At 36.5% G+C, this 13,273-nt stretch overlaps 1 protein-coding gene across 1 annotated transcript; it reads left to right on the top strand.

Moving 5' to 3' along the window:
- The first annotated feature begins 890 nt into the window (after positions 1-890).
- On the top strand, positions 891-2,522 carry LOC131151473 (UDP-glucose flavonoid 3-O-glucosyltransferase 7-like). Its single transcript, XM_058102741.1, has one exon. It carries the CDS (start codon positions 891-893, stop codon positions 2,520-2,522), a length of 1,632 nt encoding a protein of 543 aa, XP_057958724.1.
- The last annotated feature ends 10,751 nt before the right edge of the window (positions 2,523-13,273 follow it).

The raw sequence follows: 13,273 nt of genomic DNA, 5'->3' as shown, positions 1-13,273 counted from the left end.
TTCTGTTTCCACTTTGGATGCATGTTGTATTCTCTATATTATCTTCATTTTTTATAAATGATATTTGTATACTTAGATGATCGACATGTTTAATGTGTTATTTTAGGTGACAATGATTTGAACAAAAGTCCCATAAATCAAGTGATAATTAGAGGAAAAGGTCATCTATTTTGATCATCATCTTAAACACGAGATAATTTGAGATAATGTAGATAGTGAAAATTATACATGTATGGCTAGCCGAATAAGATGCCTGATCATTAATTTTTAGTGATTAATTTATTCTAATTTTTTACTACAATCTATGCCAACATTTTTATGCTACTTTTTCATACACTCAACTTTCAATGTCGTGTTCTGCTTAAATAAATTCATTCTTTAAGTGTGTTAAATCATCTCTTTATGTTGGATGGAGGAAAAAGGAAGAAAGGAGATCGAATAATAGCTGAGTCTATCTCGGGCATACCTGCGCTAATATAATAAAAATGCGGTACTCGACTGCTCAAGGACTGTGGGTGTCTAATGGATCCTAAAAAGGAAGGGTTGTGGGGCGGCGGAGGGGAAAGCATGGGAAGATTTGAAGAATTAGTTGGCGATAACCAAGGAGTTCGCACTAAACTCAGTAGGTCCAATGATTTCAACAACAGTGACGAAATGAATCATATTGTACCAGAAGCCATTGAGTAATATAACTGCTATGATTTTTATATAAATAAATAAAATAATATAACTATCATGTTAGATTGTAGATCAACATCGTCTATCAAGCCTTAGCATCTTTACAAGCCTGCGTTATAAAACCTAGCTACTACGATCTCCACACGCACACACATTGTGTCCAGCGAAACCACACCTGCGGGAAGTCGTGAGTTTATTCTCCGTTTCAGTTGATGGATTCACAGTGTTCTCCTCCGCTTCACATCGCCTTCCTTCCCTTCCTGGCACCCGGCCACATGGTCCCCCTCACCGAGATGGCCAGACTGGTCGCCGCCCGCGGCCCCCGCGTCACCATCATCACCACCCCTTCCAACGCCCTCCTTCTACGCCCCGCCGTAGACAAGGTCGCCGCCGCCGGCCACCACATCCGCCTCCGCCTCCTCCCTTTTCCCTCCAAAGAAGTCGGCCTCCCCGACGGCCTCGAGAACTTCGTCGCCGTCCTCGATCAAGACACCGCCACCAAGCTCTACCGCGGCGTCGGCCTCCTCCGGCCCCACATCGAAGCTCTCCTCACGGAGCTCCGACCCGACTGCATAGTGTCCGATAACTTCTACTCCTGGACCGCTGAATTCGCCTCCCGGGTCCGGACCCCCAGGCTTGCCTTCCAAGGCACCTGCATCTTCGCGGCCGCCCTCGAAGACGCCATTCTAAGGCACTCTCCTCACCGGAAGGTGGGATCCGACTCCGACCCGTTTGTGGTTCCGGGCTTACCAGACCCCATCACCATGACCAGGCCCCAGCTGCCGGACTTCATCCAGAAGACGACGCAGTTCACTAAGACTGTAGAAGAATGGAGAGAAGCCGAGTCGAAGAGCTTCGGAGTTTTGATTAACGCCTTCTACGAGATGGAACCTGCTTACGCGGAGCATTACAGGAAGGTGATGGGCAAGAGGGTTTATCACATTGGCCCCACCGTTCTCATGCACGGAGACGCCGGAGATAAAGCCCACAGAATTCACGAGACCGTAGTCGGAGAAAATGAATTGCTGACCTGGCTCGACTCGAAGCAGCCCGAGTCGGTTGTCTACGTAAGTTTCGGCAGCGGGTGCCGATTCCCCGATGAGCAACTCGCTGAGATCGCCGGCGGGCTCGACTCCGCTGGTCACCCATTCATCTGGGTCGTCGTCAGAGATGATAAGGAGATAGAAGAAGATGAGGAAGAGACCAAGTGGTTACCGGAAGGATTCGAAGAGAAGATGAAGAAAGAGGGAAAGGGTGTAATCGTGAGGGGGTGGGCTCCACAGGTGCTGATTCTGGGCCACCCGGCGATCGGCTGCTTCGTGACTCACTGCGGGTGGAACTCGGTGGTGGAGGGGATCAGCGCGGGGGTTCCGATGGTTACGTGGCCGCTGTACAGTGAGCAGTTCTACAACGAGAGGCTGGTGATTCAGATGCTGAGGATTGGGGTGGAGGTGGGGTCCATGGAATGGGCGTTGTGGGTCCATGTCGGGAGGAAGTTGATCGAGCGGCAGAGGATAGAGGCGGCGGTGAGGAGGGTGATGGACGGCGGAGATGAAGCGAGGGAGCTCAGGAGGCGAGCTGCATCTCTGGCGGAGGTGGCGAAGATGGCTGTGCGAGAAGGTGGTTCATCTTACAAGAACCTAACGGCTTTGATTGAGGACCTTCAGCAGAATAGAGCAGCCGCCGTAGCTGACGCTACCGACACCGATGTAGCCGCCGTTGCGACTGCTCCTCCCGAAGTTGCTGCCGCTGCCGTTGCTGCTGCTTCTCCTCCTGCTGCGCCCGCCGTCGCTGCAGAAGCTAAGGTTGATAAAGGGATGAATCCGGAACCTTCTTGTAATTAATTGCATGGTACTGTTCCGTGCAATATTGCAGATCGGGGTGCGGTTTTAAATTGTGATTTGAAAGAAAATAAAATAAAAAATTAATTAATGCTGTAGATCTAAGAGACTTATGTATTCTACAACCAAAAACAGAGAAAATTTATGTACAATACAAAAGTTGATTTTGTGGACTACAGAATAAATGATTTATCATTTCGAAGTAAATGTGTGCACGTATCTCAACGAGAAGGAAAGAAAGGGATGGAGCGGTGGATTGCTTTTCGGTTTCCATGGGTGTTGAAAAAATCAAAGAATTGTTGAGAGTAGCTGGTGTAATTATATCATGTTTATTCTTATTCAGATTATCAAGTTAATTCTTATTGATATTCTATTCATTTCTTTTCTTTGAGCTCAAGTCAGTTCCAGTTATTTGAATATTCTAACAAATCAAATTTGACAAAAGCAATAATTTTGGAGTCGAATGTTGAGACTCATTGACCTTTTATTTTATTATTTTTATATTAAATTATATATTTCATATAATATATATTTTATAAATATATTTAATAATATATCTACATTATATATTTGTACCGAAAACGTTTATACTTTCATGCAAGATACACTTAGAGAGAGAGAGAGAGAGGTCGTACGCAAACCAACCAAGTTCAATAAGTTGCCGCACAACAATATAAAAACAGATAAAAATATAATAAACCTAAACCTAATATATGTATATAGACTAAAATGCCTCTTAATAAAATATATATTATCTAAAATCCCTCCTCAAAGTCGCGATGTCACACCAATTAAGAAGCATCGAGAGTTTGTCGAGCGGAAAACTGAAAATGACGAATAGTGTGGGATTTTGTGAAGAACTTAACCAACTGCATGGTAGAGGAAATGAATGGGAGAGAAATGGTGCCAAGGCAAAGATAATGACGTGTGAGATGACAATCAATTTCAATATGTTTAGTGTGTTCATGAAAGATAGAGTTATGAGCAATCTGAATAGCACTGGTGTTGTCACAATACATAGGAGTGGGTGCAGTAAGTAAGAAACTCATGTTAGCAAGTAAGCAACGCAACCAAATTATTACAGCAGTAGTTGAAGTCATGATACGATACTCAGCCTCAATAGAAGAACGAGAAACGATAGATTGCATCTTACTTTTCCAGGAAATGAGAGAGTCGCTTAGAAAAATTTCAAAACCAGTTGTGGAATTGTGGTCTATATGATCTCCAACCCAATCAACATCATAATAAGCACGAAGTTCTAAAAGAGATGTAGAAGGAACTAATATATTCTGATACAATGTTTCACGGATATAATGCAAGATACGGAGAACGACAATCCAATGGATTGTAGTGGGAGAGGAAACAAACTGACTCATCCTATGAACTGCATATGTAATATCAGGTCGAGTAATGGAGAGATAAACCAAATAGCTAACAATAGTACAGTATAGAGTTGAATCTGCCAATGGAACTCATCAAAAGAAGTATATTGAGCATTAAGTTCAAGAGGAGTGTCTACCATTCGAGTATCAATGAGATGGGTTTTTTGAATGACATCTGCTGCATATTTAGACTGAGAGAGGAGATAACCTTTAGGAGAATAGGCTGCATCAATGCCAAAAAAGTATTTCAGGGGTCCCAAATCTTTCATTTCAAAGTGATGATGAAGCTCTAATTTCAATTGTGCAATCTTATTTGTATTATTTCTAGTTAAAATCATATCATTGACATAAAGTTGGAGAATAATACACCAAGCAGATGTAGAATGCGTAAACAAGGAAGAATCATGATCACATGAGCGGAAGCCAAAAGAACAAAACACATAAGAGAACTTCTCAAACCAAGCCCTAAGGGCTTGTTTAAAACCATACAAAGCTTTTCTCACTCTACAAACCTCCCCTGGATGATAAGAAACACCAGGGGGTGGAGACATAAACTTCCTCTTTGAGATCCCCGTTTAGGAAGACATTCTTGACATCTAACTGTGAGAATGGGGTTCCATTGGTTAATAGAAGCTACTACAATCAAAGTATGTACAGATGTCATCTTAACAACTAGTGCAAATGTCTTCTCATAATCAAAACAAACTTTTTGTGTAAACCCTTTTGCAACCAACAGGACCTTATATCTTTCAACAAAACCATTAGACTTAGTTTTGATCTTGTAGACTCAGTGACATCCCACTACCGTTTTACCAAGAGAAAAAAGGTACCAAATCAAATGACATTACATGCATTAGCAACCAATCATCTCTGTATTGCATATATAATTGTACGTATATATAATTTTTGACAATCGAAGCCAATTTTGATTTGGTCAACTATCCCACTGTATATTTATTGAATTTAAATAGGCTCTTGTCCAAATAAATAAACAAATAAATAAATTTAATGGATCATAATACTTTTAATCTCTATACAATAACGAAAATAATCCATTAAATTTTTTTTTTTTTTATCACAAATGGTTCCTTTTTAAAAGATTTATAAGTGTTCATTCGCAATGGTTACCTGTTACTACTTTCCAACCATTAGATTGTATAACCCCTAACATAGTCATTAACTATTAAGATTTATTTTAAATAAAAATAAGTGTTCATGATACTCTATCATTCATAATTCATTTATTTTTAAATATTAAATTATTTAATTATTAGTGTATATATATGTATATATATATATATATATATATATAAAATTAAAAATGTAGTGAACAAATTTCATTTATGAAAAAAGTCAAACAAAAAAAATGAAAATGATAAATCTATGTACCATGTGATTAGTACATAGATTTAAGGTTAGATAGGAAGTATAATTAAGTGATTAGGACATATGAATTGATGTAGTTGTAGTTGTGATGTTATAATCAAAAATAATATTTGTAATTGCTATGCATCGTGGCAAAGAAGCTTTAATAATTCAATTACATCTTAATTATTAGATAAAATAATCAATTGGTGTTGTCCAATATTAATATAAGTATGAGAGAATTTTCTTGTACCCAATTATGGTGAGAGACTTCATTCATTCATGACGACTATGTTCTTATTTTATTATGTATGACTTAGGAATTAAAATATTATTATTAAAATATAGTTGAACTATAATTTATGTGATTAGTTCTCCTTACCAAAATGAAGATAAAAAAATAGTATAATTAAGATCAATCATCAAATTAAGATCAAACTTTGTCTTCCTTCTCTCTCTTATTTCTTCTATAGTCAAATGCTTGGTTTCCACAGAAAATTTATGAAATAAAAAATAAAAATCTTCAAGTTTGATTTCTACAGATCGATTTCTAATAATTTTGTTGCGTCTTAGAAGTGATTTTCATTCAAGTTAGAGCAACTATCACCTAAAAATAGTTATTTAGTTATCCTAACGTCTTGCACTTGTAATAATTTTTATGGGATCGAGAATCATATATACGGGTTTAAATTTTAATATAAAAGTGTAAATATATATGTTAAAAAAGGAGTTTTAAAATTCTTTAAATTTTAGAACAGAACCTTCATGAGTTCGGCTGTGCTGCTAAATTAAATTTTGAAATAAGGCTGAGCGTGCATCATGCCGTCATGAGGGTGCGGAAGAATTTCTTGAAAAGAAAATAAATTAAACGAACGTTAGGCACTGCTTTTGGTCAACGGAATGTGTAGTATATATATTTAGATGTTCATCAGCATGGAACAATAATAATAATTTTTTTTTTATTGGAGAAACTTGTTCGGATGTTAGGTATTTTCAATATTTAGTGCACCCTAGAATATCTACCTCCACCTTCCCCTGTGATTCGCAATAACCCCAAACCTACTTTGTGGAGATATATATATAAATTAAACTGTTAAATTATTTCTAAAAGCATAAAAGGAAGATTCTCGTAATTCTTAAGTGACAAAAATTAAAATTTCAAACTTACCTACCGTTTGTTATTCTTATAAAGTTTTAATCATAAGTCAAAACCCAAAAGTGAAGAGTTCACTACTTCTTTTCTGCTCGTTCGGGCACATCCTCCCATCTATCCCTTCAACTTTTCTCGAAACCCTTTTCTAATTCCTCATAATTAATGAGCGGGTGCCTCTTCCACTTTCTCTTTGCCTTGGTCCACAGAGTCAACACCAATTCCTTCCTCTTTCCGCCAAAACTCATAGAGTCGTCACCAATCTCTTCCTCTTCCCCATATCTCTATATGTTTATTTTTGCTCATTTTGTTTCCATTACATTATCAAACTCCATCAGTCTTGTGTTACCAAAATCAAAGGTTCAACTTTGTTTGTTGATTCTATAATTTTTTTTTCTTTTCTCTCCCAAAATTAAGTCGCTATCCTCCCGCCTACCCCTTCCCCCCAACGTCTATGATTCTTTTTTTGTCCAAGCATGACTAGAATTGTTAAGTTGTCACATTTCTCCAACAACCGTGCATCAGTTATACACTAAAAATGTATGTGAATGATTGATCTTCTAGCAGATTGGATAATTGTCACTAGACAAGGCACTACAGAAGAAGGCATGAAGGCAGTAAAAAGGGGAAGCAGCACCCCTAGAGTAGTATTGGTGGTCACCATGAAGGGGAAAATTATGGGTTAATAGCATGAAGAGACCCAAGGGCTACGATGATTGACAATAGTTTTCGAGTGAGTTGGTAAAAGAACTTTTTTATCGCTTCATAATTCTTTTTCTTCCCTGCCCTCTCTTAGTTATTATTTGATCTTTGCTTCTCTCTTGAAATTTTGTTTGGTAGGATATATCACAATCATAAGTTGCGGTGGAAATTCGGCAAGATTTTTGTCCACAAAATTCCCAATAGTACTAGTTGTATAGAAGTGTATTTTTTCCTTAATTTGTGTTATCTGTGTGTGCACGCACACGTGCGAGCATGATAGTTTCAACTCTGCTACCCTTATTCGTTTCTTCATCATCATCATATATATAGTCAAAGTGACCGCATTCAATATTTTCATTCTCATGGGATAGCTTAATTAAATAGTATTCTTTTTACAATTGTCCCTGCATATTAGCACATCAACAATGAATTATTTTTCATCAAAATATCAAATAGAGCCACTAGTTTCTTGGTAAGTGTTTGAAAATTTTCCTCTATCACTATTCAAACTTTTACTTTGCATAATATGTTCTATTTTGTAGATCTTATTTTCTATTATTTGTTGCACACTATTAGGTGTGTTGTTCCTATTTTGTTGTACTTTTAATTCAAACACTACAATTGACATTCTATTTCTGTTCCAATTTCAAATTTCTTAAGAAAATTGGCTTTAACAATTCAAACTATGCATTACTACATTAGGTTAATTCATAATTCTAATTTGCAACAATTGGAACTTCCTGTCTTCCTGAATATTAATTTGTTTCTATTTAAATGTAAATTGAATCTCTACATTTTTTATTTATTTGGGAACAAACATTATTAAATTCTTATCCATATCATGTATTAGTTTGCATATAGCACACCTATTTTATATATATATATATATATATATGTATATTTTTTGTTAACTTTTTTATTGAAGCCTTTAGTGTGAATTTTTTATGTCACAATTTCTTGAGCATTTTTAAATTGAGGACCAAGCACAATGGGAGGATTTCTCATATGTTTCAACAGCAACAAATGTTGAACATTGTTATTAGTGGGTTTCTTTAATTAATTGTTTTGATTGCATAAGTGATATATTGTTAGAATAGCACATCCAAGTATAGTTTCAAACAACTCAATCATGAATGAACTCTAAATTTTATGCATGGCTATTGAATTCATTCTTTATTGCAAGTTCTGATCATGAATACTAACTTATGTTGACAAAATTATGTACAGTGAACTTGACTTTGATGATAACAATATAACCAAATTCTTTAAATTTGTAAAGATACTTTCCTATCCTAATAGTTTTGTTGTTGTTTGTAAAATTAGTTGTGGACAACAAGAAAGTGTCAATATGTTGACTATCCACATTTGTATAATCGTTGTTATAGTTGTGATGACCCATAAAATTCCGTTTAAAATTCTCTGATACCACATGTAGTGACTTGAATGCTTCATACATCACAAGACCTCCTATACAAATTACCAGAGTACTAATTATCCCAATATAACAATATCATTTTCAATATCACAATTAACACCTCTAAAATTCTAAATATACCAAAAACATAATTTAATAAAGATCTATTCTAAATAAAACCTTCTATCCCACCCACTCTTCTGCTGCGCTACTCTGATTACTTCTATACTTCTCATGGCATCTGAAAAATATTAGATAATGATGGGGTGAGACATTTCTCAGTAATACGAAATAGATTATTATTAGTGTGTGGCAGATGAGCTTTTAGTGTAGTCAACATACATCCATTAATTTAACTTTAGAGAATTATGTATTTATAAACTGCAACTCATACGTACCTATATAATCAAAAACACACATTTTCCTTTAAACCAAGATTGTGGCTCAATAGAGCACATATACGGACCTGAACCCAGAAAATAAAAGAAAAATACATAAAATAAAGGAGAAATAGATAAAAAGAAAGGAAAAGAAAAGAAAAAGAAGGAAAAAGGGGTTTGGAATAGGCCAAACCGTCAACGATTTTAGGAGGCTCTCGAAAAAGCGTCGACGGTAACAATTACTGAGAGCGTGTAAATAGGACCACAGGGCCAAACCGTCAACGGTTTCGTGTGGGCCAGTTTCCCTATAAATAGAATTAAGATAATTTTTTTTTAGAAAATTTCTCTTTTTTCTCTCTCAAACTAGGGTTTTGGTTTTTCTTTTCTCTTTCTCTCATCCCTCACGTGTCTTTCTCTCCTCTCTCGGCTTGTCGACTCACTTCTCGTGGCGGGTTTGAAAAGCTACGGTTTCCGTCTTCTGAGTATAATAGGCATATTTTTAGGAATAGGAAAGGGGAATAGATTATTGTTGACTTTGGTGTATTCCCAAACTGGGGTGGGGGAGTGAATTGGTATTTTAAAATTTATCTCCTAGGTTAAACTATCCAGCAGCAGTATATACACAACCTAGGGTTTGTCTATACAATTCCAAATGTGCAGATAAATATAATGTGCAGAAATTAAATAATGCGCAGCATTCACGGACAATTGAGAATAACATACATGTGCAGTAAATAAAAAGTGGTGAAATGTAATGTGCACACAAGATATTTTTATCAGGGTTCGGCCAAAACTACCTACGTCCCCGCCTTAGCTCGCAAGCTCGAGGATTACCACTATTACTCACTTAACGGGTGAAACGGCACCAGTTATAATCAGGTCAAATTTCCAGGACTGACCTCAACCTTTACAATCTCCTTGCGGGGCGGAAAAGGCCCTAACAACTAATCCTTCTGGGATAGATCATACCCCCTCAAGTCATGCCTGGAATACAATAGATAATTAAATACAAACTTTTGTGTACAATTCAAATGCTTCTCTAACAAGCAGATATGTACCGATATCAATCAATGCACAACACACAGATATGAACTATAAGCTCATGGCCAATTGTAGACAGCCCAATTTTACCCAGGCCATTCTGAGAAGACCTGACATGCTAAAAAGTTGACCTTATATTCCCGGGAATGGAAGGATCCAATTGAATCTCAATTTATTTCAAAGTTGAATCCCGTTTTATTTCATAATTGGAATCTCAGTTATTTCATTTTGAGTTTTTTTTTCAAAATTGAGTCCTGGTTTATTTTTATTGAGTCCCGATTATTTTATTTTATATTGAATGTCAGTTTGATTTTAAATTGAGTCTGGATATTTTAGGTTGAGTCTTTCATTTTTAGAAATTTTTATTGAGTCCTTAAATTTTTTAGATTGAGTATCTGTTTTTATTTTTATTTTTGGCTTCATGTTGCTAATAAAATAAAAATAAATAAATAGAAAAAAAAAAAAAAACGAAAAGGGGCGGTACATGTTTGCTACTAGGGTTTTGAAATTTTTTTTTATTAAAGCAAAGGGAGGGGGGGGGGGGGGGGGGGGGGGGGGGGAGTGGGTGGGGTGGGAACACACAGGAGGAGGCTGGCAGCCCTCCACTCTCCCACGCTACTTTCTCTCCATCTTCCTCTCTGCATAACCTCCCAGACACAGCGGTGGGGGTGGAGACACACAAAAAGAAAAAGAAAAAACCCAGCAGCTGCCTCCCTCTCGCTTTCGGCCTCTCTCCGCAACCCTCACTGCCTTTCTCAAGCCTTCTCCATTCTCTCCTCGTCTTCCAACTCTCTTCCCTGGTCTCTCCCTCTCTCACCCACAAACACCAAATCCCCAACCCAGGAGCCCATCTTGCCTGTAGCACGAGCAGGCGCGACGCTGGAGACGTCTCTCGACTACCCAAACAGCCTAGCACCGGCAGCCACCACTCTCATCCTCGTCGCACGCAGCTCCGGCGTCGTCATACCAGACCAGCTGTAAACACCTTGCGGCCGGCGACGTCGCACGGCTGTCATCAACCCCTGGCGTCGTCTTCACAGCCCCGTCACCGTCGCACAACAGCAACCAATCCCTCACACCAGCACGGACAACCTCTCCAGCTCCGCCGACGCATCTCCTCTGCAGTCTCCTCACTCCGGCGGCTCTCCACGATAGCCTCTCCAGCTCGTCGTTGCCGTCACCACAACTGCCATCACCCCGGCGGCTCTCCACAGCAGCAATCCTCTGGTGAGCTCCTTTGCATGCCAGCCACATGCACACACTCACACACACAGCAAATACACACACCAAACACAAACACACACACACACACACACACCTGCTACACGCACCCACGCACAAACATGCACACACACTAACACCCACAGCAGCATACACACACGCACTGAAACACACAGTAACATGCACACACATGCAGGTATATGGATATATATATATATATATATAAATATATATATATATATATATATTTTTTTTAATGTGGTTTTAAAGTTTATTTTTTTTATTGTATGTACTGTGCCTAGTAAGCAGTTAGTGTTTTATATATATCTAATGTCAATTTATTTTTATTGCAGATTTTTTTTTCTTTTTGTCTTAATATTTATTCAAGTTTAAATTTTTGTGGTATTTACTATGTATATTAAATAATAAACACTATTATTTTTAGTGATATAATATTTAACAATAGATATTAAGTAAGTATTATTCATACCCATGGTCGTATTTTTATTTGGGGTGTTTGTTATTATCGCGCTCGCTTAATTTTTAATATTTATATATTTAGGGTTATACATTAGTTTTGGTGGCCATAGCAATTTTAGAAGTAACATGTTTTCATAAGTTCATTATTTGCTTGCCTTTTCTGGGTTTCCATATTTTAATATAAAATTTGATTTGTTTCATTAATTAATTGCTTATATATGTGTGTATTGTATCTTTCATTGGGTGTCAATATTAAGGTACATAAAATTTGTATATTATTATTACTATAAATATTATTATTATTATTCCTATTATTATTATTTATTATTATCATTATCATTTATTACTTACTATTATTATCATATTTATTAATTATTATTATTATTATTATTTATTATTACCATTATTTATTATTATTATTATTATTATTATTTTATTTCTTATTGCTATTCTTATTATTATTGTATATTATTATTATTATTATTATTATTATTATTATTATTATTATTATTATTGTATTTGTTATAATTATTATTATTATTACTATCATTATTCTATTTTGAGTCATACATGTGTTTAATTGTGTTATTTTTAACTTATCATTTTGTTATTATGATATTTTTGTTATTAATTATTTTTGATTTTATATCCCTATGATTTCAAAAAGGGGTATGAGCTTTCGGCCTTCACGTACCTTAGTTCTGAGGGAATATCTATATTATGTAAATATTTGTATGATTTATTTGTTTGCATGTGCATTTTGTAAATTCACAAAGGGAGTAATTTCAAAGGCTTATTGAATTTAATTTATGGGATAATTTTTAATTAATTAGGTACCGTTCGTAAGAACGGGTGTGTAGGGGGTGCTAATACCTTCCCCTCACGTAACCGAACTCCCGATCCCTGCTTTGGTAACGTAGACCGATTCTACCCCTAATTGGTTAGAAATCATGCATTCTAACCACACTAACAAGTTTGGCGACTCCATTCCTATTTTTCACGAAAATTTAAACATATGAATTTTATTTCACCACCCCAGGGCACCTGCGCTCCGGAACGTCGCTATACCAATGAAGTGTAATCACACTCAATCTAATGTCAATAGGCAATCAAGTGCAAGAGTATATTCTCAAACTATCTTTGAAACAATATATCAATATACGTGTAACGACTTGCATATCTTAATATACAATAAAACATAATAATTAAAATAGTCAACCCAAACCCGTGGGTAGCGGGGACACCTGTCATACACAGTGGGACTTAGGCAGCAGTAAATATAAATTATATTCATCAACCATAAATTACATAATACCAGAATCTACTACATCTCCAAAATACTGTGTTTATATACAATCTCCAAAACATTAAAACAAACCTAGGATCTTACAATAAAAATCCCCTGATCCTAGATCAGAACTTACCCTTCTAGTAGGGAAGCTAAACTCACTCAATGGCGGCCCTGACCCGTCGGTCTCTTCGGGTTTCCTGAAAATTATTTAATGTTCGGAGGTGAGACACTTCTCAGTAAGGGAAAATTAACTAAATAAAACTGTGTGACAACATGAATATTTAATGATAATATAGATATACAGTACAATCTTCATACCATAAAACAT

This window comes from Malania oleifera, chromosome 1 (genome assembly GCF_029873635.1).
Source record: "Malania oleifera isolate guangnan ecotype guangnan chromosome 1, ASM2987363v1, whole genome shotgun sequence".
Classification (NCBI taxonomy): Eukaryota; Viridiplantae; Streptophyta; class Magnoliopsida; order Santalales; family Ximeniaceae; genus Malania; species Malania oleifera.
The sequence above is the reverse complement of the archived record's forward strand: the minus strand, read 5'-3'. Positions and strand labels throughout refer to the sequence as shown.

What these genes read in the sequence shown, in the direction of transcription:
- LOC131151473 (XM_058102741.1), top strand. Translation starts at nt 891, where the DNA reads ATGGATTCACAGTGTTCTCCTCCGCTTCACATCGCCTTCCTTCCCTTC.